Raw genomic sequence first — 19078 nt, 5'->3', positions numbered from 1 at the left:
TATTCGTTGCCTTGGAAACCGACGGAAGAGGCGGGAAGCTGTTGATTGATTTTTCTTGACATGCAACGGCATGCAACCAGCCAATGTGTGATTTTCCATCTTCAGCAAGTGCTCACTCAGCAATTTTAATCTCCGACGACGATAACAATAAAGGAAATTAATCATGAGCTAAGTAGGTATTTTTTATATTTTCTATAAAAATCTAGTTTTGTTCGGACATGCTTGAACGAAAAAGGGATATAAACTGTGATTGGAAATAGCCAAAATGTGCCCTTATATTTTACAGGGCTATTAACTAAATTTGAATCAATTATGTACTCAAATCAAATAAAATTCAATGTAAATAATAATGTACGAAATAAATGGCTGTTTGATATTGATATATTTGCTTTATGCATTACAGACTTACATTGACAAAAAAATGTCAAAGTCATAAATCAGCTGTTTGCTGAAATTTTCTCCCCGATTGATTCTTTTTCGTTTTGGAATGTTTTTTTTGTGATAGTGTGAGATTTTTAGTCAATAACACGCTGTAAAAATACGTCACAGTATAACAATGGCATCTAGATTCAGTGGAGCCCTGCAACTTACCGATTTGGATGATTTTATCACTCCATCACAAGTAAGTCATATAACCTCAACATGTTTGTAAACATAAATAATTATTATCTTGATCCACTAAATTATCTCATATATATGGATATATCTTATATATATGGATATCTTACATAATATTACATACTACACATTTTAAATTTATTTGTGTCTTTATTTTTCTCTTAATAAGGTGTCTTTATTGTTTTCAATGGTGAATGACCTAATACACTTAGTTTATATGACTGGATCATTGAAATTCCTAAATCCACTAAACATTTACAGGAATGCATAAAACCAGTTAAAATCGAGAAGACGAAAACAAAAACTGGCGCCAAGATCAAAATAGGTGAAGATGGCTACTTTGATATATCAAGTGGTCGTGAGCAGAAGCTACAGAAGGTGGAGATCACGCTGGCGGACTGCCTCGCATGCAGCGGCTGCATCACGTCGGCTGAGAGTGTGCTGGTCACAAGGCAAAGCCAAGAGGAGCTTCTTAGGTAAGTTGTCATAATATTGACATTATTGTTTCATCGTGCTGTGTGGTTCCCGGCACCATTAGAAAAAAGAATAAGACCACTCCTTCTCTATCCCACGGATGTTGTAAAAAGTGACTTAGTGATAGGCTTATAATCTTGGGATTCTTCTTTTAAGCGAAGGGATAGCAACCTGTTACTATTTCAATCTCAATTTGATCACTAAGCCAAACAGCTGAGCGTGGGCTATCAGTCTTTTCAAGACTGGTGGCTCTGTCTACCCCGCTAGGGATATAGACGTGATTATATGTGTTGTTTCATTTACTTATTTGTTATATGTGTGTACAATCTTTTTGAGCCATCATATGGGTTATACATAATTAATGTAAAGTAACAAATTGCACACTTTATATCGTTAACGATTTGTTATTTTACAGAGTATTCTCAGAGAAAAAGTATACAGACAACAAAGGGGTGACGAAAAATGTGAACCTCATTGTGATATCTCTGTCACCGCAGCCCACGCTGTCCCTGGCGGCACGCTACAAGCTGACACCTGACGAGGCTGTCAGGAGGCTTGCAGGTAGACACCAACGTGCACTATAATTATATTTTAAAAAAGAAACAATCTTATATTGAACCTACTTGTTTTTTGAGTTGGTTGAGAAATTGAGAATGTGTCTGCTCATTTTACATACATACATTTTGTTTGATATTATTTATTTATACGTTTATGTACGAGGGTGGTTTGAAAAGTTCTCGGCCTAACCTAGATTTGAGAGTAGAATAAAAATAAGAATATACTCATTCGATAGATTGATTCTTTATTTACAAGTGTGTTAAATTTCATTGTGATAGGTTGTGTGATTATTTTTTTACGATTTTTTGTTTGAGCTAATCTGACTCTCTACCGGAAAAATGGAAAAAACCGAAGTAAGAGCCGTGATTAAATATTTCGTCAAAAAAATATGACACCTAGCCAAATTAAGGAAGACATGGATAACACTTTAGGTGAATCTGCGCCTTCGTATTCGACGATAAAAAAGTGGGTAGCTTTATTTAAACAAGGCAGAGAAAGCGTCGAAGATGACCCTAGGAGCGGAAGGCCTTCAACGTCCACCACGCCAGAAATGATCGATAAAATCCATAAAATGGTTTTAGACGACCGCAGATTAAAAGTGCGAGAGATAAGTGACACTATAGGGATCTCAACCGAGCGGGTATTTAATATTTTAACCAATGAACTTGGAATGAAAAAGGTTTCGGCAAGATGGGTGCCGCGTTTCCTGACCGCCGAACAAAAGCTCAACAGAGTTGAAATTTCAAGTGAGATTCTGGCCTTGTTTAGGTCAAATACCGCCGATTTTTTGAGAAGATTTGTTACCACCGATGAAATTTGGATACATCATTATATTCCTGAAACAAAAGAACAATCAAAACAGTGGAAACATAGAGGTTCTCCGCCTCCAAAGAAGGCCAAGGCGATAAAGTCTGCAGGAAAAGTGATGGCATCCGTGTTTTGGGATTACAAGGGAATAATTTTTATTGACTACCTTCCGAAAGGACAAACTAATACAGGCCCATACTATGCTAACCTGTTGGATAAATTAGCAGAAAAAATCCGTGAAAAACGCCCGGGATTGGCGAAAAAAAAATCCTTTTTCATCAGGATAATGCACCAGTGCACAAGTCAGTTGTTGCAATGGCTAAACTCCATGAACTGCGTTTTGTAGTATTAAACCATCACCATTATTCACCGGATTTAGCACCATCGGACTATTATCTGTTCCCTAATTTGAAAAAACACCTGGCTGGAAAGAAATTTTCCACAAATGAAGAGGTCATAGCTAAGGCGGAACGTTTTTTCGACGAGTTGGAAGAATCGGCCTATAAGAGTGGCATAGAAGCCCTAGAATATAGATTAAATAAGTGTATTGAGACAAGAGGGGATTATGTAGAAAAATAAAAATATTTTTTTGTTTATTTATCGTTGTTTTCTTAGACGGGCCGAGAATTTTTCAAACCACCCTCGTACATCAACAGAAAAAAAATAAGAATAGAACTTAAACTAAAGAGAAATTCAGTACAAGGGCACTACTTATTTCTAGAGAAATTTCTTCCAGTAGGCCTATGACAGGAAAATGTAAAGAAAAGTATTGGCTTGTATACATAATTAATAAGATATAAGCTTACTGATATAAATAAACTGAAAACATATTATCATAAAATAACAAATATTAAATAAATAAACATACATGTACTACAATATAAATGAATAGTAGATGCGTCACGACGGCAACGACAGTGTTCTCTCACTCCCCTCTTCTCTCTATACAATAATCTCAATTCTATTATTAAGGCAAACAGCTGAACATAGCCCGTCAGTGTTTCAAGACTGCAGGCTCTGTCTATCCTGCAAGGGATATATACATGAATATATGAATGAATATGACTATTATATTAAAGGATACTTCAAAAGTCTCGGCGCGGACCTGGTGCTGGACATGACAATAGCTGAAGATCTCTCGCTGCTGGAAGCTCAGCAGGAGTTCCTCCAGCGGTACCAGGAGCACCAGAGCAATCCCGACGGGAAACATCTTCCGATGCTGGCCAGCTCCTGTCCAGGTTTGATTATGTTTTTACTATTTCTTTCATCATGCTCTTGGTGTGAGTCTCGGGTTCATCTTCTATCTTCAGGGCCAGTTGGTGACCAAGATCCTGGTGTGGGTAAGTCAGGTCAGACACGTCTGACTTCCGCCACCTAACACAGAAACCTTATCTCACATTGGATCATACACATTCAGTTGCCTGAATTACAGGTTACCTCACGATATTGTTCTGTTTTATGTTTTTAACTCAGTAAGGAGTCATTGGTGCGTGGGCGTCGAAGGGATCCGAACCAGTATATCATTATTTTTTTAAGTATAATTGAACCTCCTTTTTTTATTAATATGTTACAATTCAAGTGTATCATATACATATGTAACAGTTCCATTATATCTATTTATATATACTTATATGTATTTTTATTCTCATTCACATTTTTTATGTAGATAATTTGCATTCGTCCACGATTTATATTTAAGAGATCTATATTTGTTAATTGACGTCCGGTGAAAATGCTGCAGTGTAGTTTGTTCCGCCGCTTCTTCTACACATGCGCTTTGGAACGCTTTGGTACTCTATATAATTAGATTTAAGTGATGTGACGTCAATAAGTGATACCTTGTATCCAATTTTGAAAATAAATCTATCTCTTGTTACCAGGTTGGGTGTGTTACGCCGAAAAAACTCACGGCAACTTCATCCTGCCCTACATATCGAGCACGAAGTCGGCCCAGCAAATAATGGGTTCTCTGGTTAAGCAGTGGCTCTCCAAACAGTCTCAGGTGGAACCCGGCGAGGTGTACCACGTGACCTTCATGCCGTGCTACGACAAGAAGCTGGAGGCTTCCAGGGAGGACTTCTACAGCGACATACTGGGCTGTCACGATGTGGACTGCGTTATAACCGCAAGTGAGTTGGTGTAGTGTCTTCATGGCTTGCTTGGTGAACTGTGCCTCTCATGACAGTCGCAGGTGGAATTCACATTTTCCATTATTTCTTCGCTCCTTATAGTTGTAGCGTGTTATATAACCTAAAGCCATCCTCGATAAATGGTATAATCAACGCAAAAATAATTTTTCAATTCGAACCAGTAGTTCCTGAGATTAGCGCGTTCAAACAAACAAACAAACTCTTCAGCTTTGTAATATTAGTATATATTGAAGCTTTTAAACCAAATCCCCTTTTTCCACAGTTGAGCTGGAACAAATGCTATCAAACAGCGGTGTGGCCCTGGGTGCCGCGCCGGCCGCCGCCCTGGACTGGCCGTGGGGCGGCGCGCGCGCCGGCGTTCACGGCCGCGGCTCGGGCTCCGGGGGGTTCGCGGACCACGTGTTCCGGGCCGCGGCGGAACAGCTGTTCGGGGAGGCGCACGCGCAACTCGTTTACAAGAACTTGAGGTAGGTTGTTATTTTTGTGTTCTGGAACGTGGGACACATTTGTATTGTTAAATAACATGACATATAATCATGTATAGGCGGGTATATACCCTTGCGGGGTAGATAGGGCCAACAGTCATCAAAAGACTGAAAGGCCACGTTCAGATGCTTGGCTTAATGATAGATGAAGAATGATAATTTGTCCCGTACATATTTATATTTATTTATATTTAATCCGTTTGGCTACAGGCAGTCACCTACACATACACGTATATAAAAGTATCAGTTATCAGTTATTGTTTTATTTTTGTCCAAATTTAACTCAAATTCCTTTAGCAGAATTGTATCTAACAGAATCTCAACATACATACATATAATCACGTCCATATCCCTTGCGGGGTAGACAGAACCAACAGTCTTGAAAAGACTGAATGGCTACGTTCAGCATTGAGTGTGGCATTTGGGTGTAAAACAAAAATATATGCAAAAATATATTGTGAATTAAAAGTGCCGTGTGGTTCCCGGCACTATGTCACACTCAATGTTGACTGATTTTCTGTCGCTACCGTTTCACACTGAAGTCCCAAAATAACCTTGATAACAATTTAAACGGCTTCAAGGTTGTTCGTCAACCTAGACTGATCTGTGTTCTTGAAACACAATAGCCTATTGCTTCACGAAATAGTGGCTGCCGCCTGACCTGCGGCCGGTCCTGTCGTAACATTACTCATAACATTATATTAGGATACATAATCCCAATGAATGTTACCTATAATACATACATATACATATAGTCACGTCTATATCCCTTACGGGGTAGACAGAGCCAATAGTCCCGAAAAGACTGAATGGCCACATTCAGCTGCTCGGCTTAATGATGGAATTGAGATCCAATTAGTGACAGGTTGCAAGCCCATCGCCTAAAAAAAAAAGGATCCCAATTGCATGTGTATAGGTATAATTATGTCCTATGTATCTCTGTCCACGGGAACTATAGATTTTGTAGGTAGCGCAAATTCGCCCGGGTGAAGATGTGGGTAAAAACAATAAACTAACGTAGGATGTGCTTGTGTACGTTAACTGTTCAAATAAATTATTCATTCGTTCGTTCTTTCGGAAAGAAGCGTGATTTTTTATATGCATGTTTGTAGAATGATTGGATATTAGGACTTGTGTTTTTGATTCATTCATTCATAATTTGGGGGCTTAACAGAGCCCGCAGTCTTGAAAGACTGATAGGCCACGTTCAGCTGATAGAATTGAGATTCAAATATTGACAGGTTGCTAGCCAATCGCCTAAATGAAGAAGCCCAAATTTATAAGCCTATCCTTTAGTCGCCTTTTACGACATCCATGGGAAAGAGATGGAGTGGTCTTATTTTTTTTTTGTATTGGTGCCGGGAACCACAAGGCATAGAGTTATTGATACTTTCTAAATATGTAGAATAATCCCTTCAAAACATATATTATTCTTTATTCATCAGAAATCCCGACTTCCGCGAGGTGACCCTGGAGAAGGACGGCAAGGAAGTGCTGAGGTTCGCAATCGCCAACGGTTTCCGGAACATACAGAACTTGGTACAGAAACTGAAGCGGGGGAAATCGCCGTACCACTACGTCGAGGTCATGGCGTGTCCATCAGGTAACACAGACACACATAATATATATATATATATATAGACATGATATAAAACTTGGTATTCTTTTTTAGGCGATGGGCTAGCAACCTGTCACTATTTGAATCTCAATTCTATCATTAAGCCAAATAGCTGAACGTGGCCATTCAGTCTATTCGAGACTGTTGGCTCTGACTACCCCGCAAGGGATATAGACGTGACCATATGTACGAGTATGTATGTATGATATAATTATGTCTATATTCATTGCAAAGCTATTTTAATAAAACTGAAAGACCACGTTAAGCCGTATGGCTTAATGGTGAAATTGAGATTCTAATACTATAAGGACAATATTTTGGTTGCGTAGGGTATTAACTCACAAAATGTTTTTGATAAAATTTTGAAATAAAGAAAAGAATAGATCTTCAGTTATACACGCCCTTATATTTCTGGAATTTTCCATGGGTGTGCCCCGCTATTAATTATAGTTTTATTTTTTTGTGGCAAAATTAAAAGTGACTGATCCTGAGATATTATTTGAATAAACAATACTCACCGAATATAGAAATGAGTTATCCTGAAACTGAAAATTGTTACAGAAAGTTTTAACTGGTCGAAACTAAATGTAAAATAGAATTCACAATATATATTCCTATGTTATACAGCCTATGACTGATAAACCGTTAATACGCCTTGATCAGAGTCAGAGAGAGATAGCTAACCCCTCTAATATTTCCCTCTCTTTCCCTTTTTGCAGGTTGTCTCAACGGCGGCGCCCAAGCGCGACCAATTTCAGGCGAGAGCGGCCGCGAATTGGTTTCCCAGCTTGAAAACCTCTACTCGCAGCTACCCCGGGCAAACCCGGGCGACAACAAACTAGCTAGCAAGCTGTACACCGACTGGCTGGACGGACGAGACTCGGACAAGGCTAAAGCTATGTTACATACAGGATACCACGCGGTGGAGAAGACAGATATAGCGCTGAATATAAAGTGGTGATTGGTGGCGCCATCTGCCTTGTAACGATAAGTTATCAAATGAAATTAGGTAAAGCGTCATTGATGATTTCAGCGCCTCCTTTATTATAACAGCATGGTTTTTTAACTTGGCTCTTTTGATTAAATAATATTAAAAACAGGCTAGCAAGAAAGCTCTACACCTAATTGCTGGACGGAGGAGACTTGGACAAAGCCTTGTTATATATGGAACCAATATAGCGCTGAATATCACGTGGTGATTGGTGGCGCCATCTACATTATGTTACCTTTAGATTTCTCAAATGTAGAACGTTATTTTCTTTGAGTTGCTATTTTAATTGCCTTGATGCCTTTGTAAGTGAGCCCTAAGTGAAGTGACTTCTAGTATAAAGTGATTCATACATACATACATACATAAAATCACGCCTCTTTCCCGGAGGGGTAGGCAGAGACTACCTCTTTCCACTTGCCACGATCTCTGCATACTTCTTTCGCTTCGTCCACATTCATAACTCTCTTCATACAAGCTCGGCGGTTTCGGGTACTTTTGACCTGACCCTTTACCAAGTGATTCATATATATTTTTTTAAGTTTTTGAATATCTTTATTCTTAGAATATAAATGACACACTGTTAATTTGTATATAATGGTTTGAAACTTTAGTTAAGCGCACAATACATTTTGTTAATGGTATTTCCAAGTTTTGTTTGTGTTGATTTATTATAGGTATATTCAATGTAAAATTTAGAAAATTTAAGCATGTACAACATGATTGTTATAAGAATAATATGGAACAATAAAATTGTTTTACGGTCTATTTAGTATGGCAACTATCCTAATTTCCATGCGTCGATAAATATTTAATTGTTCTGTCTCAACTCGTGGTGACCTCGCGATCGCTACAAAAGAATTGTTATGACTTATGCACTGTCACTTACGCCGCGGTTAATTTTAAGCGCGTTTATGTAGATTGGTACCTACTCCGAGCTCCATAGGTGAGGGGTAAGGCTCGCTACACATGGGTACACGTGAGTTCGCAATTGTTAATCCTTTTTGTTGAAATAATCTAAACATATAATAAAACGGTAAAAATATTTTGTCTGCACAATTAGTATTTTGACTGAAATGGATAGATGTATTTTTGTCTATCTGTATCTGACTGTATGATTAAGATTCAACTCGAAATGTGCGCGGACGAAGTCGCGGCTAAAACAACAAGTGAAAGCGGCAGAAACAGATAGTGAACAATAAGATATTGTTTGAGGCGATAAATTCTAGTTTGAATCAGGATCTATCTCAATTTAAGCACTATTTAAGTCCTACAGTTGTCAGTGCGCAGTACAGTAAGCACAGACCTTTAATACCTGCATGAAATCAATCAGGTTACGTTCGCTAATAATGATGTGTTGTGATTGGTTAATTTCGCACATCAACTATTATGTAATTCCATTGAAAACTAGAACCCTCAGAGGCTCACTACCATCAACAATCAGGTTCACTATGGAACTGCACAAAGTAAAAGAGACATTGACTATTCTTTTCAATCAGTATATACATACATACATACAAATGGTCACGTCTATATCCCTTGCGGGGTAGACAGAGCCAACAGTCTTGAAAAGGCTGAATGGCCACGTCCAGCTGTTTGGCTTAATGATAGAATTGAGATTCAAATAGTGACAGGTTGCTAGCCCACGCCTAAAAAAGAATCCCAAGTTTGTAAGCCTATCCCTTGGTCGCCTTTTACGACATCCATGCGAAAGAGATGGAGTGGTCCTATTCTTTTTTTGTATTGGTGCCGGGAACCACACGGATGTGGATGAGGATTTTCAATTAGTCGCTCCGCATAGTATGCGTCCAGCCTAACTAGTTTATGAATAATCGATAGCATCGCAATGTTTCGTGTTAGTGCGAGTGCGACCGGCCGCCGGCGCAACTCCGTGTTGATCAAATAATGTGCATGTTTACAAAACATCGCGGCTCACACACACACCATACAATCAGCAGTGCCGCGGTGCGAGGGCGATGGGCGACTTTCGTGTGAATGGGGCGTTTGTGTTATGTTGCCTACTGTTCACTACTATTGTAAAGCCAGTGCTCAATACAGGATTCGGGAAATGTCCCGTCTACCCGCAATTGCCGAATTTCGATATCGCCCGGGTGAGTACTCTATATTTTTTCAACAAAGCCGTGTGGTTCCCGGCACCAATACAAAGAAGAATAGGACCACTCCATCTCTTTCCCATGGGTGTCGTAAAAGGTGACTAAGGGATAGGCTTACAAACTTGGGATTCTTTTTTAGGCGATGGGCTAGCAACCTGTCACTATTTGAATCTCAATTCTAGATATCATTAAGCCAAACAGCTGAACGTGGCCATTCAGTCTTTTCAAGACTGTTGGCTCTGTCTACTCCGGAAGGGATATAGACGTGACCATATGTATGTATGTAAGTCGTAAAAGTAGTTAGCTTCATGGTAAATGGTTATAGTGTCGCAGACCTGTAACATTGGGATGTTATGTATTGCTTCCGGTTTATATCAGAGATTTGAGAACATAAATTGTTACCTGAAGTCTTTCAAAAGCTGGGCTCTAGAATACTGCTTGAGAATAACAACGTCAGACAAATCATACTGCTGATACTGTTATTTGAAGAAAATGTTCCACCTCATGTCATGAACATTCACTAAGGTGTTTTGTTTTATCGCCGGTGTATCTCCCTGGAAGGCAACTATGACCACGATCTCAGAAAACAAGAAAAACTGAAAAGACAGTCTCTTTTTACGATTCATACATAAAATCACGCCTCTATCCCGGAGGGGTAGGCAGAGACTACATCTTTCCACTTGTCATGATCGAGACATACTTCCTACGATGCAGACATACGTCCTTCGCATCATCCACATTCATAACTCTCTTGTTTCTTCCTTTGTTAGGTATCATGGTAAGGTAGGTAGGTACTTCCATTTAGACGCAGTCATCATCCTCTCGGCTTTATTCCCTGTTGCGTCACCATCTCCCTGGAAAGAAAATAATGATATGTCAACTGTATGAACAGAGTTCTGAACCAAATAGGTACCTAAGTCGGTTTTTTACACTCTGAGCAGGAGAACTTAACCTATATTGTTTCATAGCTACACAGTGGCTTCAGATCAAGTTGCCTGATATGCTAGTATCCATACGATGTGTTCTCTCACCATAAAAATTATATATGAGACAAGCTGTGCTTCGTCCGCGTGGAATAGTTATTTTGGGCATCATTGAAGCCCTCAAGGATTTATAATTTTCCCCCTTTTTTTAACATTTTCCATTATTTCTTTGCTCCTAATAGTTGCAGTGTGCTGTTACCTATATAGCCTAGAGCCTTCCTCGATAAATGGTCTATTCAACACAAAAAGAATTTTTCAATTTGAACCAGTAGTTCTTGAGATTAGCGCGTTCAAACAAACAAATAAACAAACTCTTCAGCTTTATAATATTAGTATAGATTGCAGATATAATTTTTATTGTGAGAGAAAACATCGTATGGTTACCATCGTATATTTACCGGTTCCCAGTCATACCATTCACCACTATGCTTCAGCGTTTAGGATCCGCTTTTTGACTTAAACCTTCCACTTAGTCCACTGTGCAAGACTCCGCAGCATAGTTAGTTTTACGACCATACTAATTATCAGGCAACGTTGTATTTTACATTTTCTTCGCAGAAAGAACGGAGTATACCATACATATCAAGCAAATGATACAATGAAATTGTATTTCAGACCTTTCAAATTAGTCATTAATCGCGTGTTTTTTTCAGTGATTGGCCGAAGCCTTCGCGCTTCATAACAAGTGTCTTTATACGTCGAAACAGTACCGGTAAACACTCCCTCATGAATAGTAATAGGATGCAGATTTCAATACCGCCGATAATTACGCTTGTAATCAACAAACAATATGTCACAAAGATTTAGGTGATGTACGGAAATAAATGCAATTGTACTCGAAACTATAAGTAAACCATACAATATCTACAAAAGCAAATGATTTTTTTGCAGACAAGTAGTCTCCAGCAAAAGTGAGATTTCTTTTCAAATTAAAAAAAACGTGAGTTTTTTTGAGATTAGGTACTAACCTTCTTCTTAATCTGGTGAACGATTTATTACCTATCCACATCAACTATAAAAAAGTTAACGTGACCAGCGCTGAAATCGCCACAAGCAAGGGTAGGTGAATTTCAGAAAGAGCTATGACGAATGCTAAGCTGAATGGATGAAAATTATTCTCTTCCGTGACATAGCCCATACGCCTATGCTAGTACGGTGGCGCCTTGTAAAAAATTGCCAGCGGTGTAAACCTTCTCCACCGAGCGTGGGTAGGAGAGGAGAACTGTAAACGCCAGTAACATCAGGGTTTGCATGGTCGTTTAACCTTGAAATTCACTCTGTAAGCAAGCAATACTCCAGCAAGCGGTTCAGGGGTCATCTTACGTAGTCGCGCGTAGACACTGCGTAGCCGCATCGCCAACTCATGCGATGTGTCATGCGACCTTCTCCATCCTTCCATTTATAATGTTTACATTACCTTCCGTAGGTACAGTTGCGTAACAATGACATTCCTGAAGCTACGCCCATTTCATTCTAATACACAACTTGGTTTTGAAAGCAAAATCAAGTCTATTATTAACTCCGCGGTTGAATACGTTGTTTCAGAATTACTTGATACTTTATATTTTCAGCTATTGTAAAACGATATAAAACAAACAGTTACCTGAATTCCCAAAATATGAATACAAAAGATTTTGAACGCGGCAATTTTCAATCAAATCCAACTGCTTAGACCCCAAAAGCATGCAATGAATCATCAATTACCTACTCTCATTTGCAACCTTAGATTGCAACATACATAAAATAACGTCTCTTTCAAGATCCATTGCCAAGATCTGTGCATATGCCTTTCGCTTCATCCAGCTAGTTAGTAAAGGGAGCTCTGGAGCTGACCTTTCGCCAGGACGTCCCCAATTTGATCAAGAAAAGTTTTGTCTTAACCTTATAACGTCCTCATTCACATTCCTGATTTAGTTGCTTAATCTTGGTTATCAATTGCTTATGAAGCCTCAAAAAAAACAATTCCAGATGGCGGGCACCTGGTTCGAAGTGGAGCGTTCGTTCTACATCATGGAGCTTTCTGCGAGTTGCACAGAGCTCAACCTGGCCATCGACGAGAGGGGGTATCTCTTAATCACAATCAACACTGTTAACAGGTGGTAAGCTAGTTTTTATTGTATCATCCAATTAAGTCTCTTTTTTAGAATTTAGCAATAACATCTGTCAGAAGTTGGTTTTCTTCAGGTAATATTTGACGTGTGATTTACGTTATATGCACAGTGTAAATCCATTAGAGAATGCTTGTAAAGTATAAGCTGTCAGGGCGTCAGGCACACATCATTCCCTCGGACTGCGCTAAAGCCAAATATGATGCTGAAAGTACCAAAAGCCATATTTATACCACTGTATATGATTCTTAGCTGGAAAATAAACGCAATTGTTTAGTCCTAAACTTGGTGTCCCCCAAGGTTTTATACTTGGTCCCTTATATTTTCTTTGGTGTTCCCCAAGATCCTGCCCTTAGCCTTTTACAATTTCTTTGGAGTCCCCCAAGGTTCTCATCTTGGCCTTGTTACACTTTCAGGCTAGGCAGCCCTTCTACAACATATGGACTAGGCATTCCGAGCCACAACGGGTCGTCGTTGTTCCGCTACAAGGTCAATAATCGCATGCCGTACATAATCGGGCGGCTGCTGCCGGGCGCGGGACTCTATAATATCCTATTCACAGATTACGATAAATTCGCGATCATCTGGTCCTGTACTAGTGTCAGCGTCGCGCATTCAGGTAGGTAGCGAATAAAATTTATTATTTTACTTTATAGTATAATATGCCTTATATGCAGAGATCGTGGCAAGTGGAAAGAGGTAGTCTCTGCCTACCCCTCCGGAAAAGAGGCGTGATTTTATGTATGTATGTATGTATGCCTTAAATGTATGTAGGGAAGGTCGTATTGTTTGGTGATAACATTCACATACAGCTATTGTCATGCCTTCAATACATTATTTGTTATAAAGATAACTGTGCCTAGTACCTATTTTATTGTTTATCACCCACTTACCGATTAATATGATACTACAACTACTAATTGTGTCTTTATGACTGATTATTTTATATGTTTAGCTGAAATTAACGGAATATCGAATTCTTTCTACTTTACTTTCAGACCGCATTTGGATACTGGGTCGCGAGCGTGAGATCCAAGCGGAACTGCGCGCGCAGATCTACGCGCTGATGATGGAACTGCGCCTGGACCCAGACCGCCTCATCATCTCCAAGAACTACAACTGTTCCGCCGCGGAACTGCCCGGAATAAACTAGATAATCTCTAAACACACTTTCATTTTCAGTTACCACAAACCTTCTAACATCGCACAGGTAGAATTTTATCATTATGGTGTATCTATAAAAGTATAATAGTTATAAGACAGAATGTCTGTGACGATATTATCAATATTAAATACGCCACGAAACAATTCCTGCCGTGTGGCTTACTGATATGGGCATATACATTATCGTGATTTTATTTGTCAATAAACATTTTTACAACGCATATCATATCTGCATTAGTTGTTAAACATAACTTAATTTAATCGTAAAAAGAAAACCAAACATTTACTTTATCAAACTTTCTATTTTTTGGAAAAATATTTTGTATTTACAAAGTTTCAGATTGAGATTTGTCAAATTATTTATAAAAAAGAACATGATGCCAACACATCAATTACCAAGTACTCCTTGATATGTTGCAAGATCAACAAAAACAATAATAAAAAAAAATATTGTGCTTGAAATAAACGTAACACAGTAAAATTGTCTTTATATAAATGTGCTTTATACTATTATTATAGTTCACTTATTGTTGAGTTTGGTAAGACATTTGGCATTGTACCTATTGCACTTGGGAGCGACGCCACACTACCACGCTCCATTCTAGCTTATTTCTATTACATTAAAAATTCATTACATACTCTATAGTAAAATGCTCAGGCCAAGATATAAGATTCAGATGACATTATAAAGATTCTATTTGGAACAATTGATCGAGAAAATATTTAAGATCTAATTTTTGTACAGAAAATATAATTTCACACTTGTTGCTACAGCCCTTTCCAAATGTTGATGATTATATCATAGCTCTCCTTTTCCACTTTATATTTTTTTATTGTATTTTCAAATATGTGCAGAAAATATATCTTAGGAGTAGATTTGACTGAATGAAAATCTTCACAGTCAAAGCCCACACACACTTTGTTCTAAATAACTTAAAACCATAGACAATTAGAATTATAGTTCACTCAACAATGTAAAAAATATTTCTTTTCTTAAAAAACTCGTAAAAGTCAACAATCAAAAAAAAATTTTGTGTAAAACGAAAAATAAATAATATACCACAAAACAAAACATTGGTAATAATAATACAAACAAGACCTTAGTGTTAAGTACCTCGTCAGCCTCCCAACGGCTTGACGCAGGTATATCTTACAAAATGACACTTAGCTCTGCAGACATCATGGAACATCATCATCACACAACACACAATAATACCATACATTCTGCCGTGCTCACTGAGAAAACAGTATATTTAGCTTTAAAAATAATAGTAAATACTTAAACTGGGAATAAGAAACTGAATGGAGGAAGCTCCTCCGACAACAGTTAGCTCTTAAATTTAAGAAGAAGACGAAACTGAACATATGTTGAAGTAGTACTACGAGTATCAATCATATGTAGAAATACAGTTAACAGCCCAGTTTTAATACTGAAAATATGTAAATAAACTTTGTATGCTAAACATCATTTGTAACGTAAAAAGTATTATCGCAATTGACCTACTCTGTTTATGCATGGTCTGATCATAAATAAAAAAAATTAAATACACAACAACTTGAGTGTTCTCTGGGCTAGACCATAATGAGTCTGTTTTTTTTAAGTAAAAAATTTAAAGTTATTATTATAAAAAAAAACTTGACATACCATTTTAACCATAAACACGGCAGTATTTTGAACACTTAAAATAACCGTCACAGTCCGATAACATATTAAACTTGCACTATTATGATCCGTTCTCCCTTCTGACCATACAGTTTCTGACTTCTGTCACTTTGAGGCACTCTACGTCCCGATTCCGGTAGTCGTATTCTGAGGCACTGTCAGGACTGTCACAGTGGTTCTGCTGGTGGTTGGTGTTTGTGTGCTGTATGTTGTTCTGCAACGCGTACTGGTTCATCCAGAGCTGTTTCTCTTCAACCTCCTTGCTCACGACTACAAACAGTTCTTTTTCTTTGCTATCTAGCTGTTCTTTCAGATATGCTATTAAATCAATACTCTGAAATTAAAAAAATAAATTTATGCTATTAAATATAACCGAACAAAATGGTTATCATCAATTGATATGTGTGAAAAGTTTGTGAGATAACAGCCCTTAGCTTTGAGAAATAATGATATCCCTAAGATCTGACATGTGATAAAATTCTCAAAAGATGATTTAAAACAATATAAACAAAGTTAATATTGGTTTTTTATAATATATATTGGTTTTTGGTTGCTCATGGATAATACATATGAAGACATGCATCATATAATACATACAAGTAAAGTAAAGTTAAAAGTTAAATAAATACAATCCCTTACCCTTCCAATAAGCTGTGGAGCCTCTAACTTAGAATCCAGATTGTAAAAGTTTCCCTGAATCTGTCGGATGGTGATCCAGTGTCTGCGTCGCAATGGAAGCATTACGAAACCCAGTTTGTAGTCTGATGGCACGTTGAGAATGAATCCACAGATGTTGGACAGGTCCAGACATCCAGGATCTCTGAAATAACAAAAATGATTAAAAAATAATCCTACTTACATCCTAATTCTTCTATTCTATTCTATAAGTTCTATAAGTTGACCAAGTTTTAGAACATCAAGAGGCAATAACTTCTGGTGTCAGCTTGTATCATTATTGAGTGACAGCTTTTAAAGATATTTAGTTTGAAAGATACAGTTGACCATGTTAATTAATCACTATGTTTGCTACATAACATGTAAAACAAAACTTTGTTGTAAAATAATTAAAAAAAAAAACTAACTTTCTTTTGTCAAACCACACAGCTTCGCATCCCTTCTTCTGCAAGGCTGCCATGATCACGTTTATGTCGTAGTTGCCGAGCCCCAGCATCGAGCGGTGCGGGTTGATCCATACGTTTGGCGACAGTCGGCTGCATATAGAATCCAGCTCGGATTTGGAGAATGTTCCACGAGTCTGAAAACCCAATTAACAACCTTTTATCACAACTGTGTCACTAAATTAATGACTTTACACATTAGCGATATCCTAAATAATACGTAAATACAATGTTTTGAGTTTGTTTGCCTAACACCAAGGTAAACGGGTTTGATGGACAAAAACAACATATTTCAGCAGATGGTACTGAAATATAATAAAGATAAAAACTTACCTGGAACAAATTGTTGAGCGCATGCAGAGCACACAGCTCTTTAACCTGTTTTTCATGGTAAATCGTAGGTTTCGGATTCATGTCGTATATTTCATTCATGCGTCATTTTCTTCATTACCTTTCAGAAAAATTATTAATAGTGTAGTTTTTTATAACGTTCTTCTACTGAAAAATGTTTTATGAACACAAATTTTATGTTAATAACAATTTCTTTATCATTTTTTTTTGATTTTAGGGGCAAGTCGGTACCTATACCTACTTAAATATATGTACTTGACAATTTACACTCCTCCTGGCAGCAAAACGACTGACATGACGCTATTATGTGACAATGACACTAAAGAGCGTCAAAAGAGAAGTCAATTTTTTTTTAAAACCACTATTAACGCAATTGACACTTGATTGTCTGACATGCTTCTTCAATTTTCATAAATTAGGGATGTGATTCTTTCCGAAAAAAAATATTTTAATAGTATGAAAATCGCTACGAATCGAACGAAGGTCCACAAAAAAATCAAGTTCTAATCAATTTATTTCAAAAAAATCGTTTTTATTTTTTTTTAGGTTTGCCTTCATAATGTAAATATAAATCCATTTTATGAAAAACAAGACACAAGATGGATATCTTTGATCTCTTACCAGCAAAATAGTTTTTAAGTTCAGAGAATGCGATAATAACAATCATTTTATTATCAATACAAAATCAGACCTGGTATGAAAGAAGGAATTTATTTTTAAAATGAATTTCTTACATGGAAATGTTAAAGCTCCGTATGCTTCATATCTATATGAAGCATTGACATTTAACATTTCCTTAAACTTGTTAAAAACAATAGTCTGTCTAGTCTACTGGGATACAAGCGGCTTTGCCCATCACTTATGATGGTGAAAACGCACTCACAACGGATATGAATTGCAAATAGAACTGTTTTGCATTACAACAAAACAGATATTATATACAATTAACACACAGCATAGATAATGAAGAAGCTGTCTATGGTTTTACCATACATACGGTATAAAGCCAACAAATTGTCATTGGTTTAGCTTTCATTTCCGGTCACCGCAAGACATATCCATCCTGTCAATGTCATCTCTTCATAGTAGTTCTTCAGCAGCAAGAGCCTTGCTCTATGCTGTGTGTTAATTGTATATAATATCTGTTTTGTTGTAATGCAAAACAGTTCTATTATATACGGTCTTAACACACAGCATAGATAATGAAGACTTGTTTGTTATCTGCTGGTGACAAGAAATGATTAAGAACCTTTATCAAAGGAACCAAAAACGCTATGTGAACTGTAAGCTGAAAAAAATAAAAAATATGTTATATCTTTTAAATCAACTCACTTCAATTAAAATTGTGATACCTAGGTAACAGAAATTGAAAAGTATCACTTGCAACATATTTACATGCCTATTACCAATAGACCTGATAAATGTTAAAACAACATTTAATCTCAATAAATCAAAAGAAAATCTTATTTAAATTAGATAATTTCAAGCTTGAAATAAAGTAACATTTAAGCATAACATGTTTTAACTCTTTACTACTCCATATATTTGCAAAACAATTATTATTAAGTTTAAGGATAATATACTTAATAATTTTATTCACTAAATGAAGTTAATGATCAACATCATTAATTATGTTATTACATCTTTCTACATAACAACTTAAATATTCAAAAAGTTATTATGTACACAGTCATTTAAGTTAATCTGTGACCTATATACTGGATGGCAATAATGTGGACAGCAGTAATGATTATTCCTATTAATGTGAAATGATGAATTTCCTCAATTAAAATTTTTCTGAACTGCTGAAAGGGCCACCGCCGACCTTATACTTCCAGGAAATGCATCAATAATAATTTCTTTGAAAATAGTACTTATA

The 19078-nt window shown here is 37.2% G+C and overlaps 3 protein-coding genes across 5 annotated transcripts; 2 read left to right on the top strand and 1 right to left on the bottom strand.

Annotated features, from left to right (window-relative positions):
• Positions 1 to 434: 434 nt before the first annotated feature.
• On the top strand, positions 435 to 8678 carry LOC106140559 (probable cytosolic Fe-S cluster assembly factor GL21135). Its single transcript, XM_013342163.2, has 8 exons — positions 435 to 622; positions 880 to 1094; positions 1508 to 1653; positions 3537 to 3695; positions 4338 to 4586; positions 4870 to 5074; positions 6538 to 6695; positions 7430 to 8678. The coding sequence occupies exons 1-8, from the start codon at positions 557 to 559 to the stop codon at positions 7669 to 7671; spliced, it is 1440 nt and encodes a 479-aa protein (XP_013197617.2). The 5' UTR covers positions 435 to 556; the 3' UTR covers positions 7672 to 8678.
• An 877-nt stretch (positions 8679 to 9555) lies between these two features.
• Positions 9556 to 14389, top strand: LOC106140572 (apolipoprotein D). 2 transcript variants are annotated; one of them, XM_060954809.1, is made up of 4 exons: positions 9556 to 9809; positions 12764 to 12891; positions 13320 to 13522; positions 13902 to 14389. In XM_060954809.1, the coding sequence occupies exons 1-4, from the start codon at positions 9675 to 9677 to the stop codon at positions 14054 to 14056; spliced, it is 621 nt and encodes a 206-aa protein (XP_060810792.1). In that variant the 5' UTR covers positions 9556 to 9674; the 3' UTR covers positions 14057 to 14389. The 2 variants fall into 2 exon arrangements, with proteins under 2 accessions (XP_060810792.1, XP_013197636.1); XM_013342182.2 differs by having other exon boundaries at positions 12764 to 12894.
• Positions 14350 to 18329, bottom strand: LOC106140571 (josephin-2). Of its 2 annotated transcripts, none has more exons than XM_013342178.2 (5): positions 18197 to 18329; positions 17182 to 17299; positions 16813 to 16985; positions 16370 to 16550; positions 14350 to 16064 (listed from the first exon to the last, which is right to left on the bottom strand). In XM_013342178.2, the coding sequence occupies exons 2-5, from the start codon at positions 17278 to 17280 to the stop codon at positions 15792 to 15794; spliced, it is 726 nt and encodes a 241-aa protein (XP_013197632.1). In that variant the 5' UTR covers positions 17281 to 17299; positions 18197 to 18329; the 3' UTR covers positions 14350 to 15791. The 2 variants fall into 2 exon arrangements, with proteins under 2 accessions (XP_013197632.1, XP_060810791.1); XM_060954808.1 differs by having other exon boundaries at positions 18188 to 18311.
• Between the last annotated feature and the right edge of the window lie 749 nt (positions 18330 to 19078).

This window comes from Amyelois transitella, chromosome 5 (genome assembly GCF_032362555.1).
Source record: "Amyelois transitella isolate CPQ chromosome 5, ilAmyTran1.1, whole genome shotgun sequence".
Taxonomy (NCBI): Eukaryota; Metazoa; Arthropoda; class Insecta; order Lepidoptera; family Pyralidae; genus Amyelois; species Amyelois transitella.
The sequence above is the reverse complement of the archived record's forward strand: the minus strand, read 5'-3'. Positions and strand labels throughout refer to the sequence as shown.

Excerpts from the sequence above, each read along its gene's own strand:
- LOC106140559 (XM_013342163.2), top strand. The coding sequence starts at position 557 with ATGGCATCTAGATTCAGTGGAGCCCTGCAACTTACCGATTTGGATGAT. Across the intron at positions 1,095-1,507 it reads AGCCAAGAGGAGCTTCTTAG|AGTATTCTCAGAGAAAAAGT; the intron begins GTAAGTTGTCAT and ends GTTATTTTACAG. Across the intron at positions 6,696-7,429 it reads GGTCATGGCGTGTCCATCAG|GTTGTCTCAACGGCGGCGCC; the intron begins GTAACACAGACA and ends CCCTTTTTGCAG.
- LOC106140572 (XM_013342182.2), top strand. The coding sequence starts at position 9,675 with ATGGGCGACTTTCGTGTGAATGGGGCGTTTGTGTTATGTTGCCTACTG. Across the intron at positions 9,810-12,763 it reads CGAATTTCGATATCGCCCGG|ATGGCGGGCACCTGGTTCGA; the intron begins GTGAGTACTCTA and ends AAACAATTCCAG. Across the intron at positions 13,523-13,901 it reads TGTCAGCGTCGCGCATTCAG|ACCGCATTTGGATACTGGGT; the intron begins GTAGGTAGCGAA and ends CTTTACTTTCAG.
- LOC106140571 (XM_013342178.2), bottom strand. The coding sequence starts at position 17,280 with ATGAATGAAATATACGACATGAATCCGAAACCTACGATTTACCATGAA. Across the intron at positions 16,551-16,812 it reads GTGTGGTTTGACAAAAGAAA|AGATCCTGGATGTCTGGACC; the intron begins GTTAGTTTTTTT and ends TTGTTATTTCAG. Across the intron at positions 16,065-16,369 it reads CTCCACAGCTTATTGGAAGG|AGTATTGATTTAATAGCATA; the intron begins GTAAGGGATTGT and ends TTTTAATTTCAG.